Below are 18342 nucleotides of genomic sequence, written 5' to 3'. Positions count from 1 at the left end.
GTGCTCGTGTGACTTGGAGGTGTTTTCTCACGAAACAAAAAATCAGCAAATGTTAAGCGGTTGCGCTTCACCACCTTATTCTTTTAGACTTAGCTTTCCAAATTGGGTCATGAAGCTCAAAACGGTTGAATTCTTTTTCAAAACAAAACCGAAACACAGCAATAATAAACGAAGCCAAAAGTGTGATTTCTCACCCACAAGTACGAAGACTAGGCAAATGTGTGTACTCCCCATCATTGCCGTGGTCGCTGAACGATTCCAGCGACAGAGTCCCCTCTTTGTAATTTTAGGAAACTCTATGACTACAACGAAATATTCTTGTCAAGTAATGTCTGGCTCTTCGGTACATAGATTGTCCCTTAAAGAACAGAAAATAGAATGACGCAGAGCTGAAGAAAATTGTGTCGCCATGCGCAACTTGAACATTGGGCAATATTAATAGGAAAACACCGGTTTGCTGATATTTTTGTTCGCTTTAAAAATCTAGATACCCTGCCGTGGTGGTCTAGTGGCTAAGGTACTCGGCTTCTGACCCGCAGGTCACGGGATCGAATGCCAGCCGCGGTGGCTGCATTTTCGATGGTGGCGGAAATGTTGTAGGCCCCTGTGCTCAGATTTGGATGCACGTTAAAGAACCCCAGGTGGTCGAAATTTCCGGAGCCCTCCACTACGACGTCTCTCATAATGATTTCGTGGTTTTGGAACGTTAAACCCCACATATCAAATCAAGGAATGGTATGGTCAAATTATATAGGTAATGAAACTTGGAACGAAAAGTGTCCAAAACCCCTGGCATCAACGCCTACCCCAGGCATCAACGCCTACCGACGATTGAAGCGGGATTAGGTGAGGAGAGGCCAAATAACCACAAACTCAATATAGTTCTTTTTTTACGAATAGTCGTTACTTAACATGTGTCAATGTGAACTATTAATTTAGTTTACGACGCATGTGGCATTAGGCTAAATGGTTTATTGCCTCATTTTTTGCTTGAGTGCCATAAATCGGTTTTTGGTCGAGTGCCATCAAAGCAGTTTGCATAAATCGGACAGAGTACGCGTACTTCTGTTGTCATCGAACGTATGTTGACCATCCCAACATGTGCCCATAAGTGTGAGTGATTTTCAAGTGATCACCGTTCTTCCTCGAAAACACTGAATCGATGTGGTTCTTGAAAATATTATTGCTTGTTCTAAAGCATAATCGCATGCTGCGTTCGAAACGTGTCTTTTACAGTTATTCGTGTTTACCCATTTCCACTTCCTACTTCGTTCTCTGAAATGCGCAAAATATGGCCAATCCATTCACACACAAAAAAGCAGGAGAAAAACCTAATTACTGAACAAGCGCAAACAAACGCGTCTCGGAATTTCACGTGTTTCCTCCCTGATTACGCTACGCAGTAGGTGCCTTGGTGCAGTGAAAAGATAGGCCTTGAACCGGAGCCCCACCGCGGTGGTCTACTGGTCCTCGGCTGCTGAACCGAAGGTCGCGGGATCGTATCCCGGCTGCGGCAACTGCATTTCGAATGCAGGCGAAAATGTTGTAGGCCCGTGTGCTCAGATTTGGGTGCACGTAAAGAACCCCAGGTGGTCGAAATTCCGGAGCCCTCCACTACGGCGTCTCTCATAATCATATGATGGTTTCGGGACGTTAAACCCCACATATCAATCAATCAACCTTGAACCGGAAGTACCGTAGCAGACGACGCTCCATTCTGCTATCCACCTATTCGGTTAACGTTGGCTGCAAATACAGACAACTCCCGCGCGCCGGAAGCTGTCTCTTTTACACACACACACACACACACACACACAGAGGCACGAGGCGTACACTTGCGTGTGTGTGAGTATACCTGTGTTAGCACGCGCACACACACACGCAGAGCCGCACAAATACACGCACTATATACACACAATCGCATTAAAACGAATGCAAGTCAGTGTAGCTTTATTGAAGGAATCAGGGCGTCTCTCCAACCACGCTTCGTATCCAGTCAAGGCGCGTGGCGACCCGTGCGAAGACACCCGGCATTCTGGGGGCAGCACACTTGATTCCCCAGGACGTGAGACCGGCGAGCACGTAGCGACCGTCGGCTCGAGGACACTGCAGCGGTCCCCCGGAGTCGCCCTGCACGAGTAGGAAAGCATTGGTTGTGTGTGTGCTGGAGTAGCAGCCACGCGTTTATAACGCAGAGGGTCGCGTGTACGTGTCGACACCTGAACAGCAAGGCATCGAGTTCCGACGGCTTTCTCAGGTTGAACAGTGACTTGTGGGTCACCTCAATAGGGCCCTCGCTCCGCCATGGAGCCTTCTCTATAACTTTTGAAGTAACGAATCATGGTTTTTGTACCAGTAGTGGACGCAGCTCCTCGCAAAGTGTCTTCTTTACGCGACGCACTTTTTTTAGGTGGGAAGGTGGTGGGAGCGATGCCTCCCCTTCCGTTTCTCTCCGCCATAGCTGTGCACTCATTCTGGTTCCTCTCTGCTTCGCAACGGCACTATGAACGTGAACTTTGGCGCCAGTTGTAGCGGCATCGGTAACGTAAGCTGCAACAGCAACTCAAGCTTTGAAAGCATTAACGTAAGCAGCCCCGATGAGCAGAAGACGGCTCGGGACGGTGAACGTACACGGCAAGGCAAGCAGGTCCACAACTCCGACCTCGCGAAGCGGAACGTAAATGGCAATGCCATCAAGCGAATCTCGAAGCTGCGAAACAATGCGAAGCAGAAGTGCAACAGAAACATCGAAGACTTGGCGCGGCTGGGCAAACAAGTGAGTCCATGTGCGGCCGTGCACGGATGTCAATATGTCATGAATGGGAAGAGCATCACAGCCTCATGAGGATGACGAACATCGAACAGCGCGAACTACCTCGCGAGCAGTGACAAACCAACTCTTTTGCGAGGGGGGGGGGGGGGGGCAAAACTACCTCGTTGGTCGCCTTGGATATACTGGATACCTTGCATATCATTTGGAATTCAGTCAAAAGCGTCTTTACTCTACTTTCACTTAACTTGACGCCTTGCATCACTCGAGTAGATGCGACGGAAGTGACAGTGCGTTCAATCAGAAGTGGGGCAGAACGCAACATCAGCGTCGCACCATTCGGTAAAGGCAACACTTCTGCTTCATTCAATAAGTAACAATAATAAAAACGAAGTAACACTTAGACATTCACATAGCAGATTCAATTACGCAACATTCACGCGATAGCTACACCACTCTGCGACGCATTTACTCGAGTTCTCCCCGTGGGAAGATGCGGTGGCTTTTTTCATCCCTATTGGTCACGTACCAGATGTGACGTAAACTTGCTTGCTCTTGCGACCACGGACACTCGCACAAAAACAGAAGACGTCAGGTACTGATAATGAAGTGAGGTATCGTAGCCGCTTCAATTATATATTTCTTCTGTAGTTACATTATCAACAAAAAATCATAGGCAACGTGCACTACGGAAGGTGACGATGAAAGCCCATGCCCTCTTAAAACATCCATTAAATTATATGAACGTTGTTAGGTGTTACCATTATACCCTTCCCCCTTGCGGAAGCTTTCCACACTTCAAGTGGTATTGCCCATCTCTGGGATCGTCATAGGTGGTACCATGACATAAATTCATTACATTTCTTGCTGTCAACACCTGGCGCGGAATTTGTTTACTGATGAGACGCCTAAGGCCTTCAGGTTGATGAAATCAACGATCCAAGATCCAATGAGTGTGTATCGCCGTAAGACGCACGAAAGCGCCTTAGGATTGGACCCCCGAATCCAATGTGTCATGTACAATGTTTTAGTTTCCATATGTGCTCACCATTAAATAGCAACATCGACGAAGTTGTACTGCTGGTGACCGCCCATATTTCTTGTAATCTTTACGGGATAAATACAGAGACCCGAAAACAGGGACAGACGACGAGAAACAGGGTTGTCCCTGTTTTGGCGCTGTGTATTTACTCCGTCACGTCACACACACATGGTAACGTAAGAAGGTGGGCGAGTTGATTTTGGCTCGTTATAAACTGAGAACTGAGGGGTTCGAATATTTAAACTGGATGGCACCGTATTTCAGTTTAGAACGATATCAATTCGGCCGAGCTTCCGTGCTCCTGAAATATAAACATTAAATAGCGTCTATGCGAACGGTATGCGCCCCATTTAAATGACATACACAGGTAACAGACCATGCCTCAGAGATTATCAGCGCCTTCCAGACATGGCGTCGTATGCATTACCCAGAAGCCGCGGTTGTTAAAATGTTGCAGGTTCTGTGTAATTAGCTAATGCGCGATAATGACATCATTTTTTTTTCAAGTGATTGCGATGAACCGTGGTACTCGCTATACTAGAAAGTGCACACTAGAAAGTGTGCACTTTCTGCTGCGGCTGATGGATATAAAGAGTTATGGCTGAATCCTTTGTAATGGGTTGGAAGAATACAACGTCCTGCTTGTTGCGCAATTCCAGTTGTAGTCAATTTTTTTTCATGTGTAGGGCAATTTTTGGTATAAGAGGCCCATGGGACGGCCTAGTGCTCTCCCATAGTAGAGTACCAAGTACTCTAAATCGTTCACCAGTTTTTTTCTGTACAATTCCAGTTGTAAAATTTTACTTCTCTACAACACTACACCAGATGTTAACACGATTGCTTGCCCGACGTGATTGCTGCAAAAGGTTCTTTTTGCGAAGGAATAACACTGTTCACTAAGACTGAGACTTATTATTACCTCTATGTCATTGTTGGCGTAAATAATATCTGAGAATAAATAATAAAGGCAAAAATAAAGCATGGTTCTGTGGTAGACCACCTAAGCACCACGCAGAGGGTGGGGGTTCAATCCCCATTTGACCGTATAAATAGCTTTTTTATTTAATCAAGACATGCACCAACTAGCCCAACAGCAAGTTCTACTAGCTCTCTTATTTTTTTTTTCTATTCGTGCGTTAGCAGTTACGGACATCGGTAGCTGCGGTGGCGAACTGCAGCGTTAAAACTGTTTGCTTTTGTGGTCCATCATCACAACTTTCGAACTAAATCTTACATTCTGTCATCCGCCTGCGAGACATTTCTCGCATAGACCATCCTACTTAGCGCATATGGGTGCCGCCACCAAAGGTTGGTAATTAAATGAGCGTATCTTTATTATTAATTTTTCCATATTGCGGCGTGAATATTAAGGTCAATAAACGTTGAGTGCAGAAGCACAGCTATTATGTGTGAACGTCCAACGTAAGCACAATGCAGCAAGGTTAGCAGCCGAATATGGTCGCACCGGAACCATATCCGCAATATTTTATGGATGGGTTTCGGAGTCGCCATATTGGGCAGTAAGATTCTGGAAAATTTAGTGAAGTCATTCTATGGCTCCTTAGAAATGTGTTGCAGTGCTCCTTTGCTATTAAACAAGTTGGACCACATCAGCTTACAGGAGGAGCTGTGTTCTCCTGATGTACCACATGTGTGGTTCAGCGTTCCAAATCAACATGCTTGACAGAATGAAGAATTTTTCAGAGCTTGTTTCGTTATCTGAAACAACTTCAATAAAGCGGCCAGATAATGAAACCAGGGAAGGTGTAGGGATTGTTAACTCTATCGTTGTAAGTGTACCGCAGTAAGTGCGTATAGATGTGAAGAAGGTCAAGTGATGGACGAAAAGACAACTTGTCACTGTTAGGCACCGAGCCTGCAACCTGTAGATCCGAAGGTGGCAGGTGTTAAAATTGTCAAAAACTGTCACTTTTAGAAAAAAAAACATTTTTCCCGCCTATATCACAATTACTACAACGTATCTTAACCAGTATAGGTAGTGCCTTCTACACCTTCGTTGTCTTCATTATCTGGTGCCCTATGCTAGTACATTTGTTTGAAAGGTCTGTGCAGAGGTAGAACTGTCTTTCCTTTCACCGCCGTAATTGCGGAAAATCACTGACGGTAACAGTTTAACTTGGCCACTGTCCGTCAGTCTCCGCAAACAGGTCAGGGCTCAAATTTTGCTCAATACAATACGCTTTTCGCGCCCCTTCGCTTTACGTTCTCTTTACGTTCTAAGGTCTCTCCTGTATTCACGTGACAGGGGCTACCTGGTGCTGGCATTGCGAATCACCATATGAACTGACACACAAGGCTCAACTCCTCGCGCAAGACAGTCGTAGCAGCAGTTGTCATCGACCAAGAAGCCTGGAAGTAGGCACAGGTATTACAGCGAGATAGATCTCTTATGGCGGATCTCTTATGAAGAATCGGTCAGAGCCAATAAATAGCTAACATAACAGCAGATCATACCTGGCACACGGAGCGGCCTCCTTCCTCGAGTCCAGCGCAGATCATGGTATCCTCCTGGACCCGATTGAAGCCCGCGTAGAACTCACGGCAAGTTGAATGCTTCAGCACGGGCACGTCAGCCTTCTGTAATTTGGCCGGGACCCTGCCTCCTTCCGTTCCTATGTGTGGGGAGGATCGGAGTTGAGATCTATCTATCTATCTATCTATCTATCTATCTATCTATCTATCTATCTATCTATCTATCTATCTATCTATCTATCTATCTATCTATCTATCTATCTATCTATCTATCTATCTATCTATCTATCTATCTATCTATCTATCTATCTATCTATCTATCTATCTATCTATCTATCTATCTATCAAGAAAAAAGCAGCTTCTCGGGTCTTGGTATGAAACACTGTCTAAATAGAAACATACACATCTACGAGCATGGTGCGCCTTTCTGTATGTCCATTTTCAAATCACACACTTCATTTTTTGGTGACGTAGCCTGCATCAGCTGTAGTGGACGAAACTTAATATTAAAATAATAGACTTGGGTGAGTTTAGAGGTGGGCCTGTCTTTCAGATGTGTGACGTTTTCATCCGTGTGGCGCAGCACTCGAAATCAACATTCGCGTTGTTATTCTATAGGCTTCGTCGTATTAGACACGGGATGAAATCTTCTAACAGTAGCATTCTAGCTGATCAAAGAAGCCTCAGAACCCAGATTGTTTAGCCCCGATTGTTTTCTGCACTGATCACGGCTTACACAGTGGCGAGTTTGACATCATTCACAATGGTACTGGGATATGACAGTCGCTGAAGTAGCTGGAAAGTTCCGGATTTGTTCTGACTACTTGGTGTTCTTAACCAGTATAAAAAAGCCTATACATGAGAATATTTTTTCTAAATTGCCCTCACAAAACCGCGGTCCTCCTCTGACCAGGAATCGAATCGACAATATCGTATTCAGCAGTACAACGTCATCTTCTAGGACGGCACCAGAGCATGTTTCCTCTCCTCGCATTCCGTTGAACACAGGAGCTGTACTTCATGTACCGAGATTGAAAAACGCGAAAATATAAAAAAGCGTACACGCATTGCGCATAAAAAGTAATATTAAGGGGCCAATACACTAACCAAGATGACTTGAATTTATTCGTGCACACGTCGATGTCTTGCTCACAACTGATTGTGAAGCTGGCTTAGGCAATCTAGTGGGGCAATACTATTACAAGGACATTAAAGAGCAGTAATGAATTGGTTCACATTGATAAACTGCCCTCTGAAGACTCTCATGCCTCAAGTCTCACTATCATAAGTTCATTATTAGCGGATAAAATAAAGCTTGAAGATTCGCTTTGAAATTTCGCGCGCCTAGATCTCCATACCTGACGTAACAAAGTTCAAAATGTATTTCTCGTACTTTCGCGAGATCTACTGGATTAAATACTCTGAAACATCGTATGCTATGGAATGGCACCCACAGATGGTAATATGGTTCAGTTTTATCAGTTAGAAGCTACGTAGGACCTAGTATACGCCTTCAAATAACTTTACACTTCGACGCAACGATATTTGGCGGGGGAATTTCGAGGTGGCGTCCCACCTGTATTTATTTTCACACGCTTTCTCTCTTACCAAGTGTCGTCTCGTGGTACCAGTGGCGTTATCAGCATTTTAAGATAGTGCTTTTTATTGCGTGAAAAATCGTGTTTCTTTTTAATGTTTTTTTAAAGTTCTCTTACACATGAGAGGCCTTTGTCCTGCAGTGGACGTAGTCAGGCTGATGATGACGATGATGTTGTTTTTTATCATGATGATAATGATGACGAGGATGATGATGAAGTTCGCTTGATCCACGTCTTCTACCGTACTTTGTCATATCTATGATCTTACCCAAATTGGGCGCGTTGAATGGTTGGCATCTGGGCCGCTATACGTGGTCTCGATTGATAGTTGTGTGTACAAAGCACGAAAATATACTGACTGTCCCTGGTGAGTCCCCATCCGCTGATGGTGCAGTTTTGTCCCTCGAAGTCCTGATCCTTCTCGGGCAGGCAGATGGGCATCAAGTGCTTGTGCCGCCCTTCGAAATCCAGGGGAGTGCTCAGCTCCAGAAGAGCGTAGTCATAGTTCAGCGTGTTTCTGTCCCACTGCGGGTGCTTGGTGACCTGCGTGCACGGGACCGTATACAACAATCTGGTTAGGTGCCTCCTAGGCACTTCTGTAGTCGCGAATGTCGCTCTCTGGAGAAGGACCGCGATTGCCAGTGGCCCATACCATCAGATTTTCGCTGCGAGCTTCAGCTGTTCCTGCACGCCCTCAAATACACGCATGCACAATCTATTCATGATATGAGCCTGTGAATAGAAGCTGGTAAGTTGCCCAGTCCCGCAGAGCCTGAGCATAGCCTACGATGGAGGTATGGGGCCATCAATCGGGCGAGAGACAGTACAATGATTTAGGTGAATACATAGTAAGACAAGTTCTAACAAAAATTACCAAATTTTAAGTTGTGAAGAATATGGTAAATGTTACCAGATAGCTTGTATATGCTTCCCCTTTGACTATGACGCGACATCATCACAGGTGTAAGGCTTTTGAAAAAAAAAAATAACTGATGAACGCTTGAACTGAACCACACGGGATAATTTTCGGTTCGTTGTTGTAAAATCAACACTCTTTATACTGCCTCACTTGCAATGACAATTTCGTACGTGGTATAGAAAAGTTTACTCCTTAGCGCTTTTCGGCTAAATAGTGAATAGTAAAATAGTGAAGTCCGAGGAACCCATGCCTCCACGATATCTTCAACATCATTTAACTATGAAATGGAAGCGCACAACGTAGAAGCAGACGGAAAGACAGGGACAAGCGCTAACTACCAACTGAAAGTTTATTCGGAAAAAATATGAAATATATACTAAAAGATGATACAGTGTCAAGGCACATACGATAACACCAAAGCATAGACCAAAAATGGCAACACCGATAGAATATCTTAGTGCGTCAGCCCTACCTTACCATCGCTTACTGTGCTTTACATTGATTAGTTAACTTCTACGGCATCTGCTAATGTTTAAAAACGCTAGCTCCTTATCGGACAAAGCGATTGATGGTTTGCTGACGCAAGCCCCGTGTTCCGCTATGTGTGCTGCTTCAATTATAAGCCTTGTGCGCTCATCTTTGTGCTTTTGGAGAACTACTGTCTTATCAAATTGTACTTCACAGCCACATCTAGTGACATGCTGGGCAAGATAACCATCATTGCCGCTACGAACATTGCACGCATGCTCACGCAACCTGTCGTTGAGGCATCTTCCAGTTTGCCCAATATAACAGGCACCGCACGAAAGTATGATCATGTAAACTACGTCACTAATGCAGTTGACAAAACGGTTCCTGTGCTTTGTTTTACACCGCTGTTCCCTGTGTCTAGCGCCACATGTCAGTCTAGCCAGCTGAGAAAGCTTGTGTGGTGCAGAGGAAACTACACGCACTCCCATGCGCTGCCCCACCTTTTTCAGGCGGTGGGTAACCTGATGCATGTAAGGGACAACAGCTACTCTTTCTCTTTCTTTTTCGTGGGTCCTGTTGTCACGTCATTTGATAAGACAGTAGTTCTCCAAAAGCACAAAGATGAGCGCACAAGGCTTATAATTGAAGCAGCACACATAGCGGAACACGGGGCTTGCGTCAGCAAACCATCAATCGCTTTGTCCGATAAGGAGCTAGCGTTTTTAAACATTAGCAGATGCCGTAGAAGTTAACTAATCAATGTAAAGCACAGTAAGCGATGGTAAGGTAGGGCTGACGCACTAAGATATTCTATCGGTGTTGCCATTTTTGGTCTATGCTTTGGTGTTATCGTATGTGCCTTGACACTGTATCATCTTTTAGTATATATTTCATATTTTTTCCGAATAAACTTTCAGTTGGTAGTTAGCGCTTGTCCCTGTCTTTCCGTCTGCTTCTACGTTGTGCGCTTCCATTTCATAATTAGTCATGTATCACCAACTCGCCCAATCAACCATTTTGATCATTTAACCAATACACAAACAAATCGGGAATCGCTACTGTGTGGTACTAATACTTGTTATGCAATTTGAAATAAAAGCCTGCACATTTCTTTGTCTGTAATGGTTTCACTTGTTGTAATACTGACATATATGATGCTAAAGTACACTATGCTCTTGTTTTCATATTAACCCTAGTATTTTCTATGACGCTTTTGATGTAACAGTAAAAAAAATGATACCAGATACACAATCTAGGCGTAAATGTTGCACGCCGTACGCTGCGCACCTTTAGCACTTGGATTACGTCGTCGGTGCTCTCCCTCCTGGTAATGTCTTCCTCTCCCACGACAACGAAAAAGTCTGTCGGGAACGTGATTTGCCTGCATAATAGAATGCATTCATTTAAGCAGCTTGAAAGAAAGCTTTGTTGGTGCACTTCGTTCTCGTTGCTCAGATGCTCGACAGATTCCTCGACATATGACTTCTCTAAAAAACAAGACATGAAAGTATAGTAAATCAATCCATCTGAATATGATGCGCTATATGCGCTATACGTAGCTTGGCCCGGAAGGTGAAGGATCGTTACTGCTTGACTGACACAAAACATATAGCCTCCGTCCCACTGTTACGACTCCCACAGTAGTAAGGACTTTCAAATCAAAGGCACTGTCTGTACAATCGTCTCACGGGCTTCAAAGGGGCTCCGATGCCCTCCACTTTTATATCTTCGTTTGAACTGTAACACAGGCACCACATGCGCGATGCGGAAGAATATATATATATATATATATATATATATATATATATATATATATATATATATATATATATATATATATATATATATATATATATATATATTACTCTGATAGGAGAGGAGATACATAGATTAGTTCTTTATTAGTAGTAATAAGGTGGACTGGAATTCAATGATGAGGAGAAGGGGGGGGGGAGACATCTTCTTCACATATCACATGAGGAAGGGCACGACGGGAAGTTTCAGTGGCTTCCAAGTCACTGCAGCATCATAGGAAACGAACACACCGATAATGCCACTCGGGCTGCTCTTGACGGCACACATGAAGATACGCTACCACTTTCAAGGTCTGACACGGCCGGCAGTCTTCGAGGGCTTGCACAGGTGATCACGCTTTTTCTGAAGTGGCCCGCAAGCAGCCAGACCTAGTTGAACAGTCATTAACACCGCCTTCGCTCTTTGATATATTAGTATATGCTAAGTGCTACATGATGCAAACCTGCCTGTGTATTTTTGAATCAAAATTTATTATGCCGAGGGGCGGACCTTCGAAACAACAACAACAAAAAAGCGGCCACACTGCCTTATCATCTATTTTTAGGGGTGTTATTTATGAAATCACATTCCTTTCACATTAAAATGACCGTCGACGCTCTCTGTGATGCGTATAAATGTGAAGAGACGCTACGCCACATAATGCGTGACTGTCCGGTCTGTAATGTGCCGATACAATCACTAGTTTTCTTTATAGCGCGCCTGGATAATAGATCAATGTCTGTTGAATCTGTTCTAGCATGTCGTCAACAGAGGACATTGCAGATGAAGGTGACTAAAGAACTGCAGAAATTAAAAAAAAGAAAAAAAGAAGGACCCGGACCAGTGGTTGTGATAGTGATGTCGCGTTTCCACACCAATTGATGGTCTTACTGACTATAAGTGCTTGTGCACGTGCTGTTTGATGAGCTATCTCTCTGTCCTTTTCCTCTTCGTCCTTCAGTCTCCCTTTCCCTCGTGTAGGATAGCAAACCGGTTGTACTGGACTGCTTAAGCTTTCTACAGTTTCTTCTCTACCATTTATTTTATGATAAGGGTGTTCGAGTAAGTCCTTCTGTACTGCTTTTGGGTCGGGATGTAAAAAAATGGTGTTCTTTCGACGATGATGTAGAACAGGACCATGCATAATGAGGTGTACGATGGGTACGTGTAGCTATTCATGAAGCATGGCAATAGATACACCACACGAGAAAATATTAGCATAAGTTACTGGTGGCCGCCACGATGAAATTGTGACACGAAGCACTGTTGTTTCTAAGCACGCAGAACGTGAGAGTGCCGACACGTTCCATTTTATAAATCGAAAGTGGTCAGTGTGGAAACACTTCAGCAAAGTGCTTTCCTTTAAAGCGATAGCTTGTTCAGTGCTTATTGGTAAAACAGGGCGCTGATGCTGCTGTGGACGTTAGCTCACATCTCTTGTTGTTGTTGTTGTTGTTGTTGTTGTTGTTGTTGTTGTTGTTGTTGTTGTTGTTGTTGTTTTCTTTTCCGCTGTTCCGCTGTAGTTTTCTTTATTTATATTTGGTGGAACGTGGGAAGGTAGGCTACGTTAGAGCCAGCTATCCCAACATCGTAACAGTAATGTACAATAAAAACACCAAAAAGCTAAATTAGGAATGAAATAAGATAAAACTAATAAAAGACAATATGTACAATACTACATACATTGTAGGGCATATAATGAATGAATAAGCACAGTATGGTATGGTCATAATCCTGTTAATATACCATGATCACATTAAGGATAGAGTCCGTACAGATAGCGGTAAGGTATGATATGAAAAGTTCATTAGATTTGTGTTCATTGAAAAATCACGGAGGGCGCTCACTGCGCGCCTTTGATTATCCGAATGCTGCCACAGTCCAAGCACTTTTATAATCGTCAATGGTCGTCTGTCAAGTCAGTTCAAGCGATCCCTCATTTATGCGCGTTGTTGATCGTATTGCGGACATTCTAAAAGAATATGCTCCTCTGACGCATCAACATGATCGCAGTGGTCGCACTGCGGGGACGTTCTTCTTTTTATGCGACATAAAAAGTGAGGTATGTATGAAACACATAATCGTAGACGGTGCAATAGCGTGTCGAATAGTCTATCGATCTTTAGATTAGGTGAAAATTAGAGAGACGGATCTATTTGATGTAAAAGTGACGACTTTGTATTTTCGTCAAACCAAGCATCTTTGCACAATTTGTGGCACAGTTCCAAAAAGAACCTTCTTGCTCTCTGAGAAATAAACGGGCGCTGGTGTCGAGTGAACTTTTTTGTGTGCTAAAGTGGCTAATTTGTAAACAATTTCATTTCCTATCACTTCTACGTGACTTGGAATCCTCTGAAAATATATCTTGTGGCCGTCCAGACAACCGATGGTAATTGTTTTCAATATTTCATATATGATTTTATCATCTATATGAAAATAAAAAATCCTTAATAATTTGCAGCGCTCCTTTGGAGTCAGAATATATTACCTAATTTCGCCTTTGCTGGCTTTCAACAATGAATTTAGAAGTTTGTAATATTGCAATAAGCTCCGCTGCTGTTGACGATGTCTTTCGAGAAAGTCGGAAATCTTTTTCTACTTTATATTCGGGTATATGAAAAGCCGCAGTCGAACTTTCGTCCATTGCAGAGCCATCCGGGAAAACAGACGTGAAACGGTCTTGGTAATTGCACATTTGTTGAAGCGTTACATATTTGGCCTCAAGGTATAAAGTGTCGAGGATTTTTTTTTCTATCTCTTTGGTGTCCTAAGTGACTGGAGGTGATGTAAGCTGCCATGCAGAAAAACTTATACGCCTCGTATGCGTTACCTCAAAGGTGTACAACAACTTCCTAGCTCGAGGGGCTATATATTGCGAGTTTCTAGTACTTCTTATTCTCAGCAACTGGCCCTATAAGTAAAAAAAAACTATTCGGTGGTACTGCGATCAGTTTCATTCACCTCGGAGCTGCAAATGAGGCTTGAAACCAATTTTCCGAAATATTTCTTGTTGCTGCATTGACGGACACTGCACAATGTTTTGCGAGGTCTCGGGTTCATTCTCTTCGACACAATGTGTCCGTGCGTGCGTCCATGCATTCGTCCGTCCGCTTTGCCCCACTCGTCATCACTCACTTCATGGATAAGCTGTGACTTTTTTTTCATTAATGGTTCATTGGCGAAAACTTTACGCCCTTGAGGAGATTTCACAATGAATCCGTCAGGTCCCACTGTGCGACGCTGCGATGACGCTGGCCTTGGCGCTCCTCATATGGTTCTTATTAGAACACGGACACGCAAGGAGACATGTCCTGGACAGGCTGTGTTGTCCTTGAACAGTCCAGTGAGGAAGACGCTGTGGTGGGTGTACGCAAGCTTGGGCTCGTAGCGCGACGGCTAGCTCGCGTCCCCGTGGACGATGCCGTGATCTGCAGCGCTCTCTTCTGCCCGAACACCAGAAACAGGCTGTGCCAGGGACTCTGCAATAGCCTCGGTGGTTGAATGGCCACCAGGTCACCAAGGCGTCCACCTAGTCGTGACCAGCTAGGTGTATGCCTTGAAGCCCGGATACGTGCAACCGGCGAGCTCGCACGCCACATTCTAGCCACGTTTTGTTTTGTTTTATCGCTTAAAGGTTTTGGGTTATACCCCCAAGGGGTATTGGCCACTCGGTACCTTATAATGAAAATTATAATGACTTCAAGCCACGTTCTTCCAACCACCCGCACGACTCTTCTTCCTTCTCTTTCTTCGGTGCAGTGGCTCTGGATTCTCTTTTTTGTTCTTGTTCACCTATCACGTGTCGCATTTTCATCGTGTTTTTCTTTTCTTTTTCTTTGCGGTGCTCGCCAAGCTCGCGCCCGGCTTTGTCGATCATTGTAGCGCCAACTTTGAAAAGCAACACACTCGCGCACTTCACTCAGAACACTCACATCCAGAAAATCAGACTACAATTGTTTGGAAGCGTTTTCCAGTTGGCTATTACGTAGCTGGATGCTCTGACCGGTAGGCTTTCTGTCGTTCTAAATAAGGCAGGTACCACAAACTTTGCTTTAAAAAATAGGTAGGCGTCACCTCGATAAACATTGATGAAAATAAGTAAAAAAATTGGCCCGAATCTACATGTTACACTGTAAATGTCGTTGAAAGACGACAGTCTTGCGTCTGGAGAGAGTGAACAAAACGTTTATTTGATGTTCTGCGCAAGAAAATCGGTGAATGATATTTTGAAGGCGCTCCGTTAGGCCGCGTTCACACTGAGCATTCCGGCCGCCGAAAGTGCTCCGAATCCGGTTCGGCGGCGGTGAGATCCGCCGAAAGGGCCCTCTCCACGCCGATCGCTCTCGGACCGATTTTTGCGGCGGCTGCCGCCGAATCGGTCACCGCGGACCAATAGGAGCGCTAGTCAAGGAATTTTGAAAAATGGCGGCCAAGCCCTACTCACTTATTATGCCGCAGTGCATGTAACTGAATGTTGAAACCAACGGGAGTTTAACTTACTCTGTGCCTACTTCACCTCCGTATTTCGTGGAAGAGGTGATCGAGCTTGCTGTTGTCGTGACCGAGCTTGTTGCGGTCTTGCAGAGCAAAACGAACCCACCAACGCCGCTGGCGTCGGTGGTTTTCTGCTCTTCGTGCATTGCAAGACATCCACTTGCCAGCAAAGTAAGCAGTACTGTCTTTTCTTGCTTCTTGCGTACGAGAATCGTCGAAGTATACACCACCAGATAGCGTCGTGGCGTTTGCGAGCCGCGACAACAACCGGGCGACAGCGCATCCATCCCGCGTTCGCCCCGTAGTAGATGGCATATTCGGCGGCGCGGGGCGCGTCCAGTGTGAACGACGCTGCGTTTCGGCGGCAGGGGAATTTCGGTCGCTGTAGAAAGCGGATGTTTCAGTGTGAACTAGGCATTATGCTGCGTTTCGGCGGCAGGGGAATTTCGGTCGCTGTAGAAAGCGGATGTTTCAGTGTGAACTAGGCATTATGCCTAGTTCATACTGAAACATCCGCTTTCTACAGTGACCGGAATTCCCCTGCCGCCGAAACGCAGCGTTGTTCGCACTGGATGCGCCCCGCGCCGCCGAATATGCCATCTACTACGGGGCTAACGCGGGATGGATGCGCTGTCACCCGGTTGTTGTCGCGGCTCGCAAACGCCACTACGCTATCCGTTGGTGTATACTTGGACGATTCTCGTACGCAAGAAGCAAGAAAAAACTGTACTGCTTACTTTGCTGGCAAGTGGCTGTCTTGTAATGCATGAAGAGCAGAAAAACCACCGACGCCAGCGGCGTTGGTGGGTTCGTTTTGCTCTGCGAGACCGCAACAAGCTCGGTCATGCCAACAGCAAGCTCGGTCACCTTTTTCACGAAATACGGAGGCGAAGTAGGCACAGAGTAGGTTAAACTCCCGTTGGTTTCAACATTCAGTTACGTGCACTGCGACATAACAAGTGAGTAGGGCTTAGCCGCCATTTTTCAAAATTCCTTGACTAGCGCTCCTATTGGTCCGCGGTGACCGATTCGGCGGCAGACGCCGCAAAAATCGGTCCGAGAGCGATCGGCGCGGAGAGGGCCCTTTCGGCGGATCTCGCCGCCGCCGAACCGGATTCGGAGCACTTTCGGCGGCCGGAAGGCTCAGTGTGAACGTGGCCTTAGAGTGCCTCGAGCGTGTAGCGGAGGCGAACAAGCGCATCTAGGCACGTTATAGCCGAGCACCATCTGGCAGTTATTTTCGAAAACGAAGGTGTGCGTGACAGCGGAGAAAGATGTGCGCCAGTCTTGGAGGTGAAAAGGTGTATAATTCAAAGCGACGGGCAGGTGCCACCACCGTGTCGTCGTAGCAAAGCGTTGGAAAGACCTTCTTGAGCATCGCGTTGCACTGTCAGCGCAGCGCGATAAACGCTACAGTCCTTAGAGTTACTTGTGTGTGCATTTTCTAGTATAAAGGCAGACATGCAAAACATTGACGCGTTGTTATGGTGTCTTATACATGCGCAATAATGGCTTTTTTAATTGACAGTCGCACAACTATGAACGCTAAACCTTGAGCAATATTGGTGGGCACTGCGGATGGGCTGAGCCGTTTAGTGCCGTTTGGAGTATCGTTAGGGCGGGCAAACAGACAAACGAACAGACAGACAGACCAAAATTTTTCCGTCAAAGGTCCCCAAGAAAGACTATCGTCTTTAAAAAACATTTATCAGGCTCTCACCCTGTGATGCAGTGTGCAGCTGTGAGGACGTAGCGGCTGTTGATGATGGAGCCTCCGCAAGAGTGTCCCCGGTCCAGGTTGATCTGTGGTACCATACGGCGTAGTGATATCTGCCAGGGAAACTCGAGCTTATCGGCTCTTTCGCCCCCAACGATCCTCTGCTGCGCAGAGAGGCAACTGCGGCCACGTACACCGCACCCTGTAATGTTAATGAAGGTTTTTGGAAGCGATTGGTGGTATACTAACCACACCATATTCGTTTCATGCGCATCAGAAGATGCGCATTACAAACGCAAATATATTCAAATAAAAACCTAATTCATTTGTCAAAAAAAGAAGATTCTCAATCGAATAAGAATTTGTCTGGTTTTGTTTGTGGCATGAAAGCGAACCACTGCACACAACTCAGCCTACGCCCACCCAATTCAAAACAAAGAAGAGAGCCTTGATCCTTTTTCACCTACAATAACTTAATATCGCCAATTTCATCTGCTTTTATTAGTGAAATAGAGAAGTCGCTGTTACAGTTGAGAGTTAATCGCCAGCGCACTTTTCTGGCGTATTTAGTACATCGTTATCAAAGGCAAGCTCTTATATATACCAAAATGACGTCCTGACATGGACTCAAACAAGTACGATGTTGAACAGCGTCTTTTTTAAACATACTATCCGAAAGATATTAACTTCTGCAACCAGCTCAAAGGCTTTTGAGAAAATTATTCGCACAGGTAGTGGACATCAGTAACAATACAACATAACATCTCATTGGAAGAGAACTTGAATCTTAACTAGATGAAGCGTGAAGCCTAAATCACAACGCCATTGAGTGAAGAAGAGTGAACTCACTATGTTCGGCGCACGCTACGCTCCCAGTAATCGCCGCAAACAGAAGTGTCGTTACCGCGAACATGGTTCGAGTGGATTCCCAGGTTCAGTCTGGAAAGCTTGTTCTTCTCCGCTCTATTTTCGGCTTTGAGTTACACAGACAGGCGGCCGTTGAACGACTCTCAGCAAAGCGAGAAAGAGCTCCTTCCTCGTCA

General features: G+C 45.2%; 1 protein-coding gene across 1 annotated transcript; it reads right to left on the bottom strand.

Annotated features, from left to right (window-relative positions):
* Positions 1–1923: 1923 nt before the first annotated feature.
* On the bottom strand, positions 1924–18317 carry LOC119182075 (trypsin-1-like). The gene is made up of 6 exons (XM_075886998.1): positions 18149–18317; positions 17303–17501; positions 10582–10675; positions 8264–8447; positions 6288–6445; positions 1924–2130 (listed from the first exon to the last, which is right to left on the bottom strand). Exons 1-6 carry the CDS (start codon positions 18210–18212, stop codon positions 1963–1965), a joined length of 867 nt encoding a protein of 288 aa, XP_075743113.1. The 5' UTR covers positions 18213–18317; the 3' UTR covers positions 1924–1962.
* Positions 18318–18342: the final 25 nt, after the last annotated feature.

The sequence above is a fragment of the Rhipicephalus microplus genome, chromosome 2, assembly GCF_043290135.1.
Source record: "Rhipicephalus microplus isolate Deutch F79 chromosome 2, USDA_Rmic, whole genome shotgun sequence".
NCBI lineage: Eukaryota > Metazoa > Arthropoda > Arachnida > Ixodida > Ixodidae > Rhipicephalus > Rhipicephalus microplus.
The sequence above is the reverse complement of the archived record's forward strand: the minus strand, read 5'-3'. Positions and strand labels throughout refer to the sequence as shown.